Genomic DNA, 20,205 nt, shown 5'->3' with positions numbered 1-20,205 from the left:
CTAGTCTAACATATATTTCCTAATACAATCACGTTACTCAACATCTACCAAGTCTCGTTTCACTCGAGTTGATTGAATGGCAACGAGGAAGGGCCCCATTGCTTGGAAGCTTGCCGTGGTTAGCAAGAGCCGTTGTTGAACTTGGCGATGCTGCTGCTGATTTGATGCTCTAAAGATCGATTCGATGATTGTGGTGCTTATATCTGCCATGGTTGTCGTTATTATTATCTGCCTTTTAAAAAATGGGGATCCTGAATATGGGCCTGGTTATGACCGCAACGACAGCATCTTTCTCAAAGGTTTGTCAGAAGCTACGGAGTTGGAGTTGTCAGCTGAATCTGACATGGTATGCTTGCAACTATTTCTCTCAATTCCTATAATATACTATTTTTGTTTCATTACTCTCGTGCAGCAACCATGTCAATGATTAGAAATCACAGTTACATTCCATATGACATACTACACACATCAGCAGATTGCACTTTGTACTTCAAAGGTCAAGATGATCCTAATTTGATCCGGTTCTTTGGCACTTCCCCTAGATTGTTTTGAACAGAGACTTGAAGTGATGCCCTACATTTACGAAGTTAAAGACTTTGTTACTCAATGACTGGTGTTTGGCTGCTGACCACAATGCATTGATTTATTTTCTCCAGCACTCACCAGTGTTGGAGAAGCTTACTCTTCAACTTTCTAAGGTATATATTCTTGAGATGGATAGCTGGGTGTTATTAAAGTGGCCATCTATAATTATCTGATTTGTTCTATTTTTTTATATGCTAGGCACGTCCAAATGTGATGAAAACGAAAGGAATATACAAACCATTGGGACAGTCAGTTTCATCCAACTGTCTTAAACTTGTTGAAATCAAATGTGCAGAAATCGATAGCTGTGTTTACGGAATTTTGAAGACACTGACTACCTATGGAGTAAGCCTTGAGAAAATTAATATCACTAGCAGAATTTCTGGATCTGGATGTGAGTTACTGTTGGCACTCTTCATGCTACTAGTTCTTCCATTTGTTGATATGTTTATGCATTATAAATGAAGGGAAGAATATCTCAAACTAAATAGAAGAATGTAATCGTTAAATAATTGCATGTTTGTGGAGAAAGAATGTACTGCAGTTTTCTAGCTGACTTTCATTGATTGTCCTATCAGTTTGGCTTTTGGATTGAACTACGATGTATGCACAAATTATTTAGTAACAGTTATGTTTTAAGCAATTCCAAGTTGATCATGTATCGGAATTATATAGCGGTTGCAATTTATTACATACTGCAAATGAAGGTCCCCAATACTCTTGGTCGATAGTAGCCATCTGGATCATATACAAACTAGCATGTGACTATCTTGCTCTTGTTATAAGCAATTCCCTTGTGGATGTTGCATATTCTTTTGTCCCTTTTTTTAGCTGACATCTCATAACAAATAATATACCAAAGTTTTGTCAATTTTAAACTCCATATTGTTGCCCTCTGTAAATGTTTGTGGATTCTGTTACTTGCAATGTTATATGCCATATAACCAGAAAAGAATCCAAAATATTTATCATCTTATTTTGGTAAATTTAGCCACACCTCACAATATTTGGATATAAAGAAGTGTGTTACAAGTGAGGCTCTTGCTAAAATAAAATATACAGATTTCTATATAACTTACCAAGTGTTGAACCCATTTGGCTATATTTCTGTATTGATTCTATGTTTCTCTTAACTTGGCAGGTTTCAGTTTTGTTTGCACTGGTTTGAAATTAGAGGTACGAAGATCTCAACTGTTCTCAGATTTAGGTCTCTTTTTTTTTCTCCAGAGATGCATGGAGCATGACTGAGGCTGTAATTCACCTTGTGGTTATTCAACTTATCATACTATATTGCCCTGCAAAGAAGAAGAAGACGAAACTATCATATTGTATTTTTCTAACAAGTGACTCTTTGTCTGCGCTTGCACTTTTTTAATGGCTTGATTAAGTTAGATTAACTATTAAATCTTCTACGACATCTTATAATCTCTGTTGTAGATGTTCACGCTTTCTGCTTCTTGCATTGACACAATAAGTGCATATATGATTAAAGGAAAAGATAGAAAATTATACATGTTGGTTGACTTTTAGATTTACAGTAGTTGAAAATTAATACTCCCTCCGTCCCAAAATTCTTGTCTTACTTTTGTCTAAATACGGATGTATCAAGTGATGTTTTAGCATTAGGTACATCCGTATCTAGACAAAACTAAGACAAGAATTTTGGGACGGAGGGAGTATATCGTTATTCCTAGATCCAACGATGAAAAGAGGGGGGAAATTGAAATACGCCAGTACAAGACTCTCCTCCTTCCTCAACCGCAAACCTAAGTGCCCTCTCTTTTGCAATTATGCTACAATGTGGCAGCATAAATTTTCATTCTGTCGATCTAGTTACACAATGCGAATAATACAATGGAAAGGTCAGGTCGCCTGATGCGCTGAAAATAAGCAGCATTCCTGCCCACCGTGTTCTTAATGGTTTTCTGGAATGAACTCGACAAGCTACTCCCTCCGTCCGGAAATACTCCCTCCGTCCCAAAATTATTGTCTTAGATTTGTCTAAATACGGATATATAGTATCAGGTACATTCGTATCTAGACAAATCTAAGACAAGAATTTTGGGACGGAGGGAGTACTTGTCATCAAAATGGGTAAAAGGGAATGTATCTATATGTATTTTAATTCTAGATATATCTTTTTTTATTAATTTGATGACAAGTATTTTGGGATGGAGGGAGTACCAAACAGCTGTTGAATATCACACGGTACGATTCCCATTCCAAAAGCACAACCACAAACTGACCAAACGCATGTAGCAACCAGCGAGTCGACAAATCACGCACAGGTGATTGTCAGATTCAGCAGCACTACAGAACTCACAGGCATTGCTACCTTTCGATCCATTTTAAGCTTATTATCCAACTCACCATTCCCCAAAACAGGCCAAAGGAACACATTACCGGCAGTCAAAATTTGTACATGGTTGCAAATTTAAGTTTCTAGAGCTACTAGATAAGAGGGATGTACTGGAAACACACACTTTAGATCGTAACGCTAACTTAGCACATCCTTTTATCACTGTTGTGCTGTTCATTATAGCTATTTGTCTGCTGCTGGTCTGGATCTCTCGCGTGACTTCTATATATGTTTGTCTAGGTATGACATCGTGCTGGGGCCCTACGACAAGAGGTCAACTGTTGGAATTTACTAGTAGGCCTTTGGCCCAAAGCCTAACTAAAATTCTAAAATTCTCTTGGCTCATTCATGCACACATGTGAGTGGAGTGAGTGAGGCTAAAATTTAGTCTCACCTCATAAGTTGAGAGAGAGTTGCACCTTTTTATAAGGTGAGCTCTTCTACCACTTGTATGAGCATGACAAGAGGAGACCTACACGCGCGCTCCTCCTCCTCCTCGCTCGCCTCGCCACGCCTCGCCTCGTCACGACGCGCCGTGGGTTGCGGGATTGAGCTAAGCCGAGGACAGAGCTATGCACGTTGTCTATATTTTTGCTGTTCGGGAAAAATTAATGAGTCATTAATTAATAATTAACGGACGCGTTAATTACTGAACCGTTTTCGATTCTTCTGGATCCTGATGACTCGGACGTGGGGTTTACTCCCACGACCTACCCGGCCCGCACTATATAGTCAGGCAGACGTCTACCCTAGCCGCCGCCGCTTCGTATGGTTTTTCATCACCGTTCCAGATCATTGCGCCGCCAAACAAGTCTTCTCCATCCCTCCTTTCGGTGTGCACCGGGAGAAGGGATAACAGGCCTCCGGAACCCCGTCTCTCGTGATCCTATACGGGAGAGGGGCGATCAGGTTTTTAGGGAGCGCACCCGCGCGACTGCTGGCAACGATGACTTCGCGAACGACGACTTCTTCCCTGACCTCGGCAACCTCATCCTCGACGACATGGGCGACAACGTCAACGCCGGCGGTGCTGCTCCCGTTGCACCGTATGTGATTCTATCTTTCCTGTTCGAGATCGTGGTAGAATTCATGTTTCTAGTATGTGCCCTAGATGTGATCTGTTCATCTGCTATGCTAGTTCACATGATTAGTTTAATCTCTGCTAGTGCTGTCATGATTTATCTTCTGTTTATTCGGTTTAAAACTCGTAGTAATTTGCTCATATTTCCAACAATCCAAAAACCTGATTATAGGCAATTTACTTCGAGTGGTTTTGCTGCGCATCTGAAGCCGCCTGCCTTTAAGGGGGCGCAATATAAGAGGTGGCGCACGAGAGCAATCTATTGGTTTCAGACCATGGGCTGCTATGACGCCACTAAGGGCAAGCCTGAGGGCGATCTTAATCCAGCACAGTTGGAAGCTTTTGAGAAGATTGATACTCTCTTTAAAGGCGCTCTTCTGGGTGTTCTTGATGATTCCATTGTGGATTCGTATATGTCGTTTGACAACGGCAAGGACATGTGGGCTGCGCTAGAGGCCAAGTTTGGTGCCTCGGACGCCGGTAGCGAGTTGTACGTCATGGAGCAATTCTATGACTACAAGATGACTGATGAGCGCTCTGTTGTACAGCAGGCTCATGAGATACAGTCGCTCGCAAAAGAACTTGAGCTCTTCAAGTGTGTGTTGCCGGACAAATTTATTGCCGGAGGCATTATTGCCAAGCTTCCACCTTCGTGGAACAATTTTGCTACTTCCCTGAAACACAAGAGACACGAGGTTTCCGTTACGGATCTCATTGGTACTCTTGATGTTGAAGAGAAGGCGAGAGCAAAGGACACACGTGCTCGAGTTGCCGAGGGAGCTTCTAGTGCCCACATGGTACAGAAGAAGAACTTTCAGCCCAATAAGTTCAAAAACAATAAGAACAAAACTCAGGAGAAAGGCAACTTTGATACAAAGAACAAGCCATCACATTCCACCAACTTCAAGAAAAATTCTCATAAGAATGGAAAGGGACTTTGCCATGTCTGTGGTGATCCTAATCACTGGGCTCTGAAGTGTCCTAACCGCTTTGATGAGTGCGAACATGAGAAGGGCGCCAAGTCTGCTAATGTTGTCATCGGTGATACTGATATGAAGGAATCAGGGTACGGTATTTTTCCTACCATCCTTTCAGTATTTCAATCCCCTGATTGGTTAATTGACACTGGTGCCAATGTGCATGTTTGTGCTGACGCCTCCATGTTTTCTTCTTATCAGGCCACAGGGACTTCTCCCGTGCTGATGGGGAACGGGTCACATGCCATCGTTCGAGGTGTTGGTACGGTTGATCTGAAGTTTACTTCGGGGAAGACCATGCGTCTAAAGAACGTTCATCATGTGTCGTCCATCAATAAAAATCTCGTTAGCGGTTCCCGTTTATGTCGAGATGGTTTTAAGTTGGTTTTTGAGTCCAATAAAGTTGCAATTTCCAAGTGTGGATAATTTGTTGGAAAAGGCTATGAGTGCGAGGCTTGTTTCGCCTATCTTTGTCAGATATTTGCACTAAAGTTATTAATAATGTTTGCCACAATAATGAGTCGGATATTTGGCATTCACGACTTTGTCATATTAAATTTGGTTGCATGAATCGGCTAGCCAATAAGAATTTAATTTCGAAAATCTCTACTGTCAAAGGCTCTAAGTGCCAAGTATGTGTGCAAGCTAAACAACCTCGCAAGTCCCATAAGACTGCAGAGGCAAGAGACTCGGCGTCACTAGAGCTTATACATTCTGATCTTTGTGAGATGAATGGCGTGTTGACAAAAGGTGGAAAGAGATATTTCATGATGTTGATTGATGACTCCACTAGATATTGTTATGTGTATCTTCTGAAATCAAAAGATGAGGCTTTAACTTTCTTCAAAAACTATAAAGCTGAGGCGGAGAATCAACTTGATCGAAAAATTAAACGGCTTAGGCCCGATCGTGGTGGAGAGTATTTTTCCAATGAATTTGATCTGTTTTGTGCGGAACATGGTATAATCCATGAGAGGACGCCTCCCTACTCACCTCAGTCTAATGGGATGGCCGAAAGAAAGAACCAAACTCTAACTGATTTGGTTAACGCCATGTTAGACACATCGGGTCTTTCCAAGGAATGGTGGGGGAGGCGCTGATGACCGCATGTCATGTCCTAAACCGAGTTCCCACAAAGCATAAGACCATGACTCCATTTGAGGAATGGGAAAGGAAAAGGTTGAAACTCTCTACCTACGCTCTTGGGGTTGTTTGGCGAAAGTCAATATACCAATTTCGAAGAAGTGCAAGCTTGGACCAAAAACCGTGGATTGTGTTCTTCTGGGCTATGCTTTTCACAGCATTGGCTATAGATTTTTGATAATAAAATCTGAGGTATCCGACATGCATGTTGGTACGATTATGGAGTCTAATGATGCAACTTTCTTTGAGGACATATTTCCTATGAAGGATATGTCAAGTTCATCAAATCAGGAGATATCTACTCCATCTAGTGAGGAACTCACTGTAATTCCTGAACCCACCATTGCGATGGAACACGTTGAGAATCCTGCTGAGGGTGACAATGAAACTCCTGTAAGGAGTAAGAGACAGAGGACTGCAAAGTCCTTTGGTGATGATTTCATTGTGTACCTTGTGGATGACACACCCAGGACTATTTCAGAAGCCTATGCATCTCCTGATGCTGACTACTGGAAGGAAGCTGTTGTAGCGAGATGGATTCCATCTTAGCTAACGGAACCTGGGAGATCACTGAACGTCCTTATGGGTGCAAAGCTGTAGGATGTAAGTGGGTGTTCAAGAAGAAGCTTAGACCTGATGGTACGATCGAAAAGTACAAGGCACGGCTTGTGGCTAAGGGTTATACCCAGAAAGAAGGTGAAGACTTCTTTGATACTTACTCACCCATGGCTAGACTGACCACAATTCGGGTGCTACTATCACTGACTGCCTCACATGGTCTTCTTGTTCATCAAATGGACGTTAAGACGACTTTCCTCAATGGAGAGTTGAAGGAGGAAATTTACATGGATCAGCCAGATGGTTTTGTAGTACCTGGTCAGGAAGGAAAGGTGTGCAAGTTATTAAAGTTTTTATATGGCCTTAAACAAGCTCCTAAGGAGTGGCATGAGAAGTTCGAAAGAACATTAACTGCTGCCGGCTTTGTAGTAAATGATGGTGACAAGTGTGTGTACTATCGCCATGGTGGGGGCGAAGGAGTTATTCTTTGTCTGATGTCGACGACATATTGATGTTTGGAACCAAACTTGATTTAATCAAGGAGGTTAAGGATTTCTTATCTCGCTGTTTTGAGATGAAGGATCTAGGAGTAGCCGATGTTATCTTGAACATCAAGCTGTTGAGAGATGAGAATGGTGGGATCACACTGCTTCAGTCTCACTATGTGGAAAAGGTCTTGAGTCGTTTTGGGTATAGCGACTGCACGCCTTCTCCAACTCCATATGATACTAGTGTGTTGCTTCGAAAGAATCGATGGATTGCTAGAGATCAACTGAGTTATTCTCAGATTATTGGCTCGCTTATGTATTTGGCGAGTGCCACGAGGCCTGACATCTCTTTTGCTGTGAGCAAGCTGAGTCGGATTGTGTCTAAACCGGAAGATTATCATTGGCGTGCTCTTCAGAGAGTTATGCGCTACTTGAAGGGCATTGCGAGCTATGGGATTCACTACACCGGGTATCCAAGGATACTGGAGGGTTATAGTGACTCAAACTGGATATCTGATGCTGATGAGATTAAGGCCACAAGTGGTTATGTTTTTACACTTGGTGGCACTGTTTCCTGAAAGTATTGCAAGCAGACCATCTTAATGAGGTCAACTATGGAAGCAAAACTCACAGCATTAGACACTGCCACTGTTGAAGCAGAGTGGCTTCGTGAGCTATTGATGGACTTACCTATGGTTGAAAAACCAATACCCCTATCCTGATGAACTGTGATAATCAAACTGTGATCGTCAAGATAAACAGTTCTAAGGACAATATGAAGTCCTCAAGGCATGTGAAGAGGAGATTAAAATCTGTCAGGAAACTGAGGAACTCCGGAGTTATTACGTTGGATTATATCCAAATATCGAAAAACTTGGCAGATCCCTTCACAAAGGTCTATCACGTAATGTGATAGATAATGCATCAATGGAGATGGGTTTGAGACCCAACGCATGAGTTGTCCATAGTGGTAACCCACTCTATGTGATCGGAGATCCCATGAAGTAGAAGTGGGAGACAAGCTATTGGTCAGCTGAGATGAGAGTATCCTTATTTTAATTATCCCACTCCGTGAAGATGCAATACTCTCCTGATCTGCATGGCAGGTTGATATCTATCTTAATGTGTTCCAAGTGGCTTATATGAGTAAGCGAAGATGTTGTCCTGCAGAGCATCTGTTGAGGAACACACCTACATGAATTTGACTGTTAACGTCGCAACCTGTGAGAAGTGGGTGCTCTCTAATAAATTCCTGAAATGCCCTGGAGTACGACGTATACGCTCCACCCGCGGGGAAGCCTTGCGGCAGCCAAGTATCGGTCAAGAATTTGTGTGAAACTAGTCTCGCAGAAAACTTGTAGTTCAAGGCATAGTCCACTATTCAAGTTGTGATCTAGTGTAGCATAAAACTCTAAGTGGAAATTCAACTTCACAGTCTCCACTAAGCACCGGTATATAAACAATATTTTGGAACTAAATGGTGAGATGTGCCAATGAGACTTTGTGGGGGATTGTTGGAATTTGCTAGTAGGCCTTTGGCCCAAAGCCCAACTAAAATTCTGAAATTCTCTTGGCCCATTCATGCACACATGTGAGTGGAGTGAGTGAGGCTAAAGTTTAGTCCCACCTCATAAGTTGAGAAAGAGTTGCACCATTTTATAAGGTGAGCTCTTCTACCATTTGTATGAGCATGAGAAGAGGAGACCTACACGCGCACTCCTCCTCCTCGCTCGCCTCGCCACGCCACGCCTCGCCTCATCACGACGCGCCGTGGGTTGCGGGATTGAGCCGAGCCGAGGACAAAGCTATGCACGTTGTCTATATTTTTGCTGCTCGAGAAAAATTAATGAGTCATTAATTAATAATTAATGGATGCGTTAATTACTGAACCGTTTTCGATTCTTTTGGATCGTGATGACTCGGACGTGGGGTTTACTCCCACGACCTACCCGGCCCGCACTATATAGTCAGGCAGACGTCTACCCTAGCCGCTGCCGCTTCGTATGGTTTCTCACCACCGTTCCAGATCATTGCGCCGCCAAACAAGTCTTCTTCATCCCTTCTTTCGGCGTGCACCGGGAGAAGGGACAGCAGGCCTCCGGAACACCGCCTCTCGTGATCCTGTACGGGAGAGGGGCGATCAGGTTTTTGGGGAGCGCATCCGCGCGACTGCTGGCAACGACGACTTCGCGAACGATGACTTCTTCCCCGACCTCGGCAACCTCATCCTCGACGACATGAGCGACAACGTCAACGCCGGCGGTGCTGCTCCCGCTGCACCGTATGTGATTCTATCTTTCCTGTTCGAGATCGTGGTAGAATTCATGTTTTTAGTATGTGCCCTAGATGTGATATGTTCATCCGCTATGCTAGTTCACATGATTAGTTTAATCTCTGTTAGTGCTGTCATGATTTATCTTCTGTTTATTCGGTTTAAAACTCGTAGTAATTTGCTCATATTTCCAACATCAACCACGTTAAGGCGTACTCTGCCGCTCATCATCGTTCCCAAGCCCTCGTAGTCCCCGTGGCTGCTCGTTCTCGTTCCAAAGCCCTATCCCTCTGTGGTTATGTACTTCAGACAAGACCATTGTATACTGTATGTCTGCTAAACAATCTTGGTTTGTTTAAACTTTGCACTGAAAGAGTTGTTCTGAATTTCGAATCGATTGGTAAGATAATTATGTTGTTCTCATGTGAAAGGATGTATCAGTCTCAACGAAGATCCGGTGGCATCAGCTTTGTTGCTAAGAACCACATGGCTAAGGGCAACTCTAACTCGGGTCACCAAATCACCCGTATTGATAGTTCGGTCATTTTTGACATCCAATCGTTGGTCACCAAATTTATTCGGACTAGTCTCCACGTCCAAAATTCCATAAACCAGAACTAAACATAGGGGAGGTTTACGGGCGTCTGGACCTCCGCCACGTACGCATCCGACAACATGGGCCCATGTTGAAAACCCTCGTGTCGCTCCGTCTAGAACCCTCACTCCGCTCTTCGCGCCACATTCATGCCGGTCAAAGTAGACGATGGGATGTTTCCCTACACACATTCATGCCCGCCGACCAGCCAATCGCCTGCCCAGTATTCGCACCGGTGCGTCGGCCGAGAAGCTTACTCCGACGCTACCCGCATTGAAGCAGATCCGGTTCGCTTGCCTCGCATATTTAAGCCGTCCGCCCACGGACGCAAACCCTACACTGCCGCCTCTCCTCTCCCCTCCCCAAATTTGAAGTCGAACGGCTCGAAGTGGTTCTCCGCGACCCCCACTGGCTCCGTGTTCTCCGGGCTTATCTGCATCAACCGCTCCCTCACACGTGAAGTCGAATTCTATCTCCTTGAATGACAAAGAGCAGCAGCAGTCGTCCCTCCTCGTTGAGGCCGCCGCAACGAACAAGGAGTTCGCGCGGCAGATGGAGTTGTTGTTGGAGCGGTCGCGCTACAATCATGATGCAGCGTCACTATCCCCGTCGCTCCCGCGCAATAGTGACGTACAAATGGGATACTACGTGAAGGAGTCATCGTCGTCCCTGGTGCGAAGCCGTCTCCACCACGACAAGGAGGTCACACTGATGTCCCTGCCCCATTGGCAGTCTGGGAGCCAGTGACGCCCGACTGCCGTGAAGAAGGGGTCATGGTCCTCACTCCATCCGCAGTCCAGGAGCCAGTGGCGCCTGACCGACATGCAGGAGTTGTCGCCCTCCCGGCGATCTCCAAGGCGCGCGGCCGCCTCACCTACTACCTCGGTGGTGATGGCGGCGGCTCCTCCACATTGACGATGGCCACCCTGGCACCCTTCGAGGTAGCGCACCTTGAACGGCGCAATACGCAACGTCAGGCGTTGTTCAGGCGGTTGGACGTCGCACCATCCTTTTTAGGCGGTTGGACGTCGCACCATCCTAGATCCTGGAGGAACCCCCGCTTGTTGAGGCCCGACCACCGCAGAGACCTCCATGTGAAACTTTGTTAAGTTTCATCACCATCGGTACCACACATAATTTTTTGTTTTTAAAGTTTTAGATTTCATTGTGAAGTGAAACCTTGTTAAATTTTGTCCCTTTTGGTCGTAATATATCAATGTTTAACAAATGTCATCCAGTCTAGCATGAATTTCATCCAATTTTTTTTTGAAAAGATCCGTTAAAAAAAGGTCGCCTGCCCCGATTGCTGTCCTCGGACATTTGGTGATGTCGAGACGTGTCAGAGAAGATTTGGTGATCAGCCAAACAGGTGGCAGGTTGGCTTTAGCAACATGCTGAGACAACTATGGAGAATTGTCACCGAAACATAATATAATCAACCATCAAATCAGCATAAACACTACACAAGAGGAATAAATTTGCAGAACAAAACATAAAGCAGTATTAGAAATGTCTTTTTTTATATATAATTGTCTGGTCTCAACAGGCCTGAACGGTACCAGTCATGACGTCTGAGATAACAGAGTATACACAGAGAACAAACTGTCCATTAAAGCAGAAACCCGACATAATAACACACATATCCGAAAAAGCAAATATTCAGAAGTCACACATAGCACTTGCTATTCTTTTTTATATATAGTTTTCTGGTTTTTTTTGGTTTTTTTTGTATGTCCATCTACATTTTTTAATTTTTTTGGGTGTTTTTATGCTCCCTTTTTCCGAACAAACTGGATCTTCATTCCTCATCCGAAGTAGAAGAGTTGAGCATGCCGTAACCAGTGAAAACTCGGCATCTCTTTGTTGTGTATCAAAAAGTATCACTTCTGAGTAAACTTCTCTCGGTCTGCTGCCCAAAAATGGGTCCACTGCCATTGCTGTGTAGTCCTCTGAAGGTAGGTGCTTGATAGCCTATACTAACTGAAGTTGCTGATCTAGTAAGGAGAGCTTCACGAGGATAGTATGTCCCCTCAAGTCCAAAAGATTGAAACTGAGACGCCAATGAATCAATGTTGGATGTCACGGGGGAACGTGAACCAGAAGAATTTCCATCAGAATAATTTGGTCTGGGAAGCAACCAAATCTCCCATCTTGCACGCCTCCGTATTTTGTCACCCTAACAAAGCAGAAAAAAGTTAAGCCTTTCAATGGGAACTGTGGTCTGACTGTAGTATGTCACCTAAGGAATATTTTGATAAAGAGTGGTCATATTCAGGGTTCTTTGTCATCAATGTTAAATACAGAGCAAAAGGGAGCATGCGGCAATATACGTGTACGACTAAGGAAAGCGGCGAGTGAACTGGAATGTGACTGGTTCAAGTGACCTTCATTGCAAGTTTACATAAGAATTGTGACAATAAGCTGCCAACTGTAGTAGTGTTTAAAAGTGCAATCTGACATGCCAAATGGCAGCCTAGACTTGTAATTAACATAATTTTTTTGTTAATCAAAGGAACTTTGCAAGTGAAATGTGGTGTTCTATTCATGTGTGATAAAATTAAAAAAAAGACAGCCTGGTGAAATATGAGATCATGTAGTAGAATCATAAAAATGCTATAAGCAATCGCTTCAAGATCCCATTGTGTGGTTGGCCATCAAGGAGGATAAACAAGAATAAACAAGAAGGATAATCTGGACATAAACAGGGCATGCACTATAATATTCTTACCTAGTTGTCTGTAACCAAAGGTGGACATATACAAGCTATGCCCCGCTGGTATTGCATAAAGAGTGACATAGTAGGCCATAATTGAAGGAGGAGATACAAACATTTTGAAATGAATCTAAATCATGGTATCTATATTTGTGAAGATTATAGACCAAACTTAGCATCGTTGAGTTCAAAAAGAGAAGCCATTTTCTTTGGAACACTCCTACAAACGCATACATCTTCAACATGGCAAGATATGTTAGAATATCATGTTCAACCCTTCTAGAGTTGTGCTTAATCGGTTGTTTATAAGTTATTTATAGCATCAACCAATTAAGTTTAATTTTAGATTGTCAAATCATGGCAAATGATGTCAGAAAATTGATTACCTGTACTTCCACCACAGTAGACTGCATGACTGTATCCAAGATAAACTGTAAACTATTGGTCAAGTTTTTGACTTGTCCAATACGATATAGGAGCCTTTGGACCTGTGCAAAATAATTTAGTTGAGCAATCTGTTCTTTTTTTTTGTAAAAAGAGAAAGCAAAATATATTTTTTGAATATTCTGGATAGAGTTGTCTCATCTCATTATGCTCAGAAAAGAACACCGCATTTACTAGGCAATGACCCTTTGATATAGCAACAGATGTAGCTTTCGAAAAAAAAGGGTACCGCAACAAATGCACAAGCACAATTTTTCACAGCTATAAATGCTTAATGAAGTATAGTGTAGAACAAGGGCAAACCGTCATCCGCACAATACACCTGGCAGCTACAAAACAAAATAGACTAGCAGAAAAGAGAAATGGCTCCCTTTCGAACTTGAAATCTCCAAATCTTTTAACGAGCCATTTGTTAGCTCTACAATGAAAATTTGTGCAAGCCACTTTCAGAGTAGTTTGTGTATGGTAAGTGACACATGCTATGGCTGATAAGGATCTTAGGACCAAGGAGTGTAGCAATGAGGGTACGGCTTCAAGGAGTGAGGCTAGAGCCATGGCTCCGCGGATGAGAGGGAGAAAAGTTTGGGGACAGGGAATATGACTATACTAGTAGTTGATAATTCTCATTGATTGCATAATACACATGGATAGAAAAGTCTGACTTGGTGCTGGGAAAGAGGATCTCTAGTTTCCTAACAAATCGCATTTGTACATTTCTAACTAGATCGATCTCCTGCCTTGCAAAACTATAACTAGTGAAAAGAAAAACAAGAACATTCACTTGGCAACCTTATGGGCCATACCACTCTCTTGCTTACCTCAACTATTAAAAATAATGCACATCCAGGACAGAATGACGCAAAAATCCACAACATTTAAACAAGCAAATGACTAATCCAGAAGACAAGCATAACAGACAATCAAAAGTTTTCAGGTCAACATGACAAGAAGATGGAGTCATGGAGATGGTATTCTGGATACACAAGAGGAAAAGGCAATCATTCTCAACCTTGGGAATAAAACTGGCATCATGCGACTTTAAGTTTGTTGGGTACAATATGAGAAAGCTTAATCACATCAAACAATCATGCTGACAAGAGAAAATAAAAGAATAATGCTCCCTCCGATACCCTAATAGTTGTCATGTTAGGTCTCTATGTTGACAATTAATCTCCCATGTACTTTATTTATATAACTCACAAAATTATATTATCATGGAAGTACTTTTTGGGACAAATGTACACATAATTTTCAAGTATCCAATCTAAATATATTAAAAAATTACTAGTCATAGTTTTGAGATTTGAAATTGCTAATGTCCAAAATGGCGGCTTTTGGGGATCGCAAAATTCTAGCAAATATATGAGCAAGACCAAAACTGTTAAAAAAAGAAAAAATGGAAAAAAAATGTTTGAAAATTTAACTTGCTTTTCTATGTCAACGCTTTAAAGTTTATAAGTGAGTTAAACTAAGTATAGGTTCCTTTAAAGTGAAGACCATTGACTATATATATAGCAGCGACATTCTTCCAAGCCTTGTGTAAATACGAGTGACAGTCTTCAACTATTTCCATCCAGAAAAAAACTTTTTAACTGCAGACAGTTCATGACAGAGTGGCAGGAATTGCCCAAAACAGAACTTCATTGCATGTGCTACCAATAAAGTGTTGATACATATGCACTCTACAATAAACAATAATATAAAGATATATTGAAAAACAATGGATGGCTTGTGGAGTGGTGAGCCAGCATAGATGTTACAGGTGGAGCTACAAGGAACACAAACCGTCAGTCCATGCAAAGTTCATATAAATCTGTGGTAGCAGAAGCTAAGGTGAATTCAAGTGCAACATTACCAGATCATACATATTCATAGCAGACCTAGGAATTTAGATATTACTTTCCAACTAAAAATTAAGGAATTTAGATATTATTTCATGGAGAAGGTACTTTCTATATTCATGTTATCGCACTGGTGGTGCACACGACCACAAGCAGTAGTCCTTTGAGAGACGGTGAATTTCAACATGTTCCACCCAAAAACATGACCACCAGTTTGTAAATAGTATGCAAATACTATATTCATTTCTTAATGAGAAGGCAGCGCTCCTCTATTCATAGCAGACCCCAGGAATTTAGATACTCCCTCCGTCCTGAATTATAAGATGTTCCACTTTTTTTTATGTGTATAGATGCGTTTTTTCACTCATTTCAGTCCGCACATAGTCCATATTGAGATATCCAAAACATCATATATTTCGGAACAGAGGGAGTATTATTTTCCAACTCAAAAGAAGGAATTTATATATTATTTCAGAGACATTGTACTTCCTATATTCATGTAACCAGATCATAGATATTCATAGCAGACCCCAGGAATTTAGATATTATTTTCCAACTAAAAAAAAAAGAATTTAGATATTATTTCAGGGACAGCGTACTTCCTAAATTCATGTTATCCACTAGTGGCAGTCCTTAGTGTGAAGGCAGCGCTCCTGCTGGTTGCTCGGAAAAAATGCAAGTTACACATTTTTGTTTCACTATATTGTCATGTTAGTAACATTATAATGCCAATTGTTTTCATGAAAATGTTGCTATCGATGTCCAGAGTGTCGTGTCTAAGTCCGTCCAATACAAACCACTACATAAAACTTCAATTTTCCATTTCCTCTATACTGATCATTCATCCAAACATTGCTACTACAGAACAACTATGGGCTACTTCAATGTTTTATTTTCTCTATTCCAATCATCATTATCCAGAAAATTTCTACTATGTAGTTGTCTTACTCGAACATTAGCATTTGTAATGGATACAGGAATTAGCTTATCAAGATTCTATTTCCATTCTCTTGAAACTCTAACAATCAAGTACAGAAGCACGTGATAAATTTCTTTAGTTTGAAGGAACAAGTCTCAATTCATGTTCAAGTTGCATCCGAACCGGAATTTAAATTATCTTGGTGTAAATTTCCATGTTATGATTTCATTTGCAAGCAATAAATGCACACATCCTAAGACGACCTATATTTTTGAATGCAGGGAGCTCAGATAACAGAACACAGGTGCCAATGTTAGGAAGTGATTTGCCAAAAGCAGAAGAAAGAATCACAAGGTTCAGTGTTTGCATTTGGACAGAAGAACTAGGACTTACAGAGCACCATAAACCAAGCATTGGAGCACACAGTGCACCGAATTAACTAACTATCATGGGTAGAGTTCGAAAGTTCATGAATAATTGCATAGATTGAGGCTCTTTATTTGATGTTACTTAGAAGCGTCAATGCTACTATTTGTGTATGGCCAATGCAATCATGAACATCAAATTACACAGAATACAAGTTCTCAGCTTTCAATTTATTGAAATCCACAACAAAAGGCTACATTTAAAGAGTATTTGAGTATGTCTCTTCTTGTAACCCAAGAACTTACACCCATCAGGTAACAGGGGAAGAAAGAATCATAAAAAATTAACTTGGAACAGATTTATCTAGTTTAAGATGTGCAGGAACCGAATTCCGATGCAACTGTAGCTTCATGTGGCAGGGTCTAAATTTTCTAGGCATGATGTAAAGCTCTTTACCCAAGTTATATCAATCACACCATAACTATACATCCAATGTCCAACTTATAGAAAATCAACCACACCATTACTAAACATCCAATGTTAACTGATACCAAAATAGCAAACCTGCAAATTCAGTTTGAATGGATAAAAAATGCTAAATGCCGACTCTCCATCTCCCACTCAATCAGCAAGTAAACAACTATAGAAGGTGACCAGAACATTACTAGACTATTGACAAGTTTCCAAATAGACTGCTGGATTATAGTAGCAAAGCAAGAAAGAACTGGGGATTTTTCTAAAAGAAAACCACCGTGTAAAACCAGCAAACTAACCTGGTTAAAGCCAGCAATCAAGGATAATGGCACCCAACCACGGTCATCCATATGTCTCCTCAAGAATATGTCCTTGCACAAATTTTCATCGCTGCAAAAAATGAGCAAGCGTCTTAATAAAATGACCTCAGTGGTGGCAAACTGTTTTTCTATAAATACAGACAGAGAAATACCTAAAGTAGTAGTCTATCTGCACCAGTAGGTCCCTTTGAAGTTGTTCCAGTGGAGAAATTAGCATGGCTGGAGGGGTTGGTGGAGGAGGCGCAGAAGGAAGGGCTTGAAGACCATCCGAAGGGGGCACGGCAAAATAGTAAACATGAGGTGCCATCTCTGCTGTTTAAGATAAAGCAAATTAAGGTGACATAACAATCGCACAAAGCCATGTTCTCACAAAGAGCATGAATAACATACCAGGGAATCCCATAGGCGCCCCATAAGGTGGTGTCTGTGGAGCAGCAGTTCCATAAGGTGGTGTCTGTGGAGTAGCAGGGCCAGCAAATGGTGGTGCGGGAGGTCCCGCCGCTAAAACAGCCAGAGGAGGAGCCCTAATGTACGATGGCTGGTGAACACGATGCTGGTGCCCTGGCCCATGTCCATCTCTACGGCCGCCACCACGCCGTTGCCCATCAAACCCACCATGGTGCTCATGACCATGGCGACTACCACCTCCACCATTACCCCTTCTGCTCCCCCCACCATAACTGCCACCTCGGCCATGAGGATGGGAACCAAAACGGCCATTCTGATGATGAACGCCGGTACCATTGCTCCGGGCATTAGGAGAGTATCCTAGAGATGGCTCTGGAATAAGAGCATGCATCTCTGGCCCGTCATCCCCTGCAGGCATCATCAACACACGCCGGACTGGTGGACTACTGGTCACGGCGTCCTTAACAGTGGTAGCATCCGGAGCGCCAGAGATGTCCAAAGACACCGGTAAAATCACTGTCTCCTGAGACCATTCCCACAAGCAATCAAAACACAATCTGGTCAGACCATACAAAATATAACTCCAACAATCCTAAATAGATCAAACACTGAGACGGGATCCAACTCCTGTAATACTAAGTAAATCGAACACTGAAATAAACTAACAGCTCACAGTGGAGGGGGGGGGGGGGAGGGGGGGGAACGTACCAGTGCATCCTGATCAGGGGTAGCATCCGGAGCGTCGGAGATGTCCAAGGACACGGGCAAGATAGCTGCCACCTGAGACCATTCCAACAATAGCAAAAGCAATATCATCAGACGGCACGAAATCTAACAGCAATAAATCGTAAATGAATCAAGCACTGATACGAAATCCAACTCCGACAGTAAGTAAATCAGAAACTGAGATGAACTGACAACTCACAGTGGAAGGGGGAGGAGCGGCCTTAGGCGACGCCTTGGGCGGTGTGGGCGGCTGGGGAGAGGCCAGCCCAGGAAGCGCCGGCCAGGAGTCGGCGTCCATGATGGGGCTCGCGGGCGCCACCAGCACGGGCCCGTTCTCCGGGCGCTTCCACGCGGTGGCGGCCGCCCTCTTCCCCGCGACGGGGCTACCGTGGGGCGGCGTCCCCGCGCCAGCGAGGGCAGCGTGCGGGTCGGCGGCAACGGAAGCCATCCTCCACACCTCCTCTGTCCGATCGGGCGGTGCCGGTTCCACGGGCCGATGAATAAACGCGGAGGCGGTCGGCGGGGATGACGATGACGGATGGCGGCGGGATCGGTTCACAGTGGTACGGCATGGGTCGATCGGCACCGAGGGTTCCAAATATTGCCGCGCCGGCGGCGATCGGATCGGGGAGGGGGAGCAGCGGGAGGACGAGGAGGAGGCAGCGGTGCGGCGCGGCGGCTCGCTGCTCTTCCCTACCCTTCCCTTCCCTTCTCACGGGCGGAATGGACGCGGAGGGGATCGCCCCCTTGGCGGTGGGGCACAAAAGGGGAGCCGCACGCAGCCAGCCAAGTCCATTCACACCATCCCGGGCCGTCCGATCCGGATCGGTCGACGGCCGTGGTGCCTCGTGGGCCCCGGCGCCGCTCTAAAGTTGCTCGCGCTGGCGTCTGCTTGGCTGACGAGCGCGCTGGCGCCGCACCACCTGGCCCACCTGGCTGCGGCGCTGGTGGTTGCTGTGGGTGTGACACCTCGGGGGAGTGGGAAGGCCGTCCGATGGCACATCGACGGCTGCGAGGTTGCGGACGATCCACGTCCGGGCAAAGCGTCGTCCGGATTCGCAAATCCACCGGCTGCGGACCGCACACGCCGCCCCCGCTGCGGCTGTCGCTGGATTTCAATAAGTGCGCGTCTCTTCGTTAAACAGACGGAATTAGCGGACGAGTAATGCGAGAAATGTTACTCTGGTTGCGTGTATTCGATTCAGATTAGCTGACTTGCCGTCGCAAAGGTAGCTACAGTACCGCTATCTTTGCCCAGTCAGCCAGTCTCGTCTGTTGGATTGAAAAGCGGCGGTTCAGACCGGATGCAACAGTATGGTCAACATTGATGTGCTTAACAGTGATTTCTGTGAACAGTATACGGGAACAGTGGTTTGACGAATCTCAGCCTACGATTCCTGATCCAGTGGCAAAGGCGGCGGGGACTTACTGGCTAGGTCAGCGAATCCGGTCGCAACATGTATACTTTCTATTCCCTGCTTGGTTACTTGAATGGATTTTTGCATATGTCACGTTGGGACATGAGTGTCCAAAACCATGTTACGCACATAGTTTGGTTGCGTGCATTGCACCACTCTGCAGTTTAATGCCTGGCTTTGGTTGGTGGGTTTAAAAGCATCTCCAGCCGCGCCCCCAACAAGGCCCCCCAGACGACTTTTCGGCCGCCGGTGCTAAAAAATCGGCCCAGTCGCGCCTTCAGGGGCCCATTTTTCGCCGGCTTGGGTCGAAATTGGCGTCGGCGGACCCAACCCGAACACGACGCGCTGGGGGGCGCTCGGGGGGGCCGGGCGAATCATTTTTGGCGCGAAAGAGCCGCGTGCCAGCCGCGTCAGCGACACTGCCCGCCTCGTCTTCTCCCGACGCCTCGGTTTCCCGCGGGGAATCAATGGCAAGGCTGCCGCCGGTCAACTTTGCCATTAATTCCTCACGGGTGGCG

General features: G+C 44.0%; 1 protein-coding gene across 2 annotated transcripts; it reads right to left on the bottom strand.

The window, feature by feature from the left end:
• Positions 1-11,559: 11,559 nt before the first annotated feature.
• On the bottom strand, positions 11,560-19,010 carry LOC123093196 (la-related protein 1B). 2 transcript variants are annotated; one of them, XM_044515103.1, is made up of 7 exons: positions 18,469-19,010; positions 18,252-18,323; positions 17,526-18,066; positions 17,288-17,447; positions 17,115-17,205; positions 13,158-13,259; positions 11,560-12,234 (listed from the first exon to the last, which is right to left on the bottom strand). In XM_044515103.1, the coding sequence occupies exons 1-7, from the start codon at positions 18,715-18,717 to the stop codon at positions 11,929-11,931; spliced, it is 1,521 nt and encodes a 506-aa protein (XP_044371038.1). In that variant the 5' UTR covers positions 18,718-19,010; the 3' UTR covers positions 11,560-11,928. The 2 variants fall into 2 exon arrangements, with proteins under 2 accessions (XP_044371038.1, XP_044371039.1); XM_044515104.1 differs by having other exon boundaries at positions 17,288-17,444.
• Between the last annotated feature and the right edge of the window lie 1,195 nt (positions 19,011-20,205).

The sequence above is a fragment of the Triticum aestivum genome, chromosome 4B (assembly GCF_018294505.1).
Source record: "Triticum aestivum cultivar Chinese Spring chromosome 4B, IWGSC CS RefSeq v2.1, whole genome shotgun sequence".
NCBI lineage: Eukaryota > Viridiplantae > Streptophyta > Magnoliopsida > Poales > Poaceae > Triticum > Triticum aestivum.
This window is presented reverse-complemented; position numbering and strand designations above follow the sequence as displayed.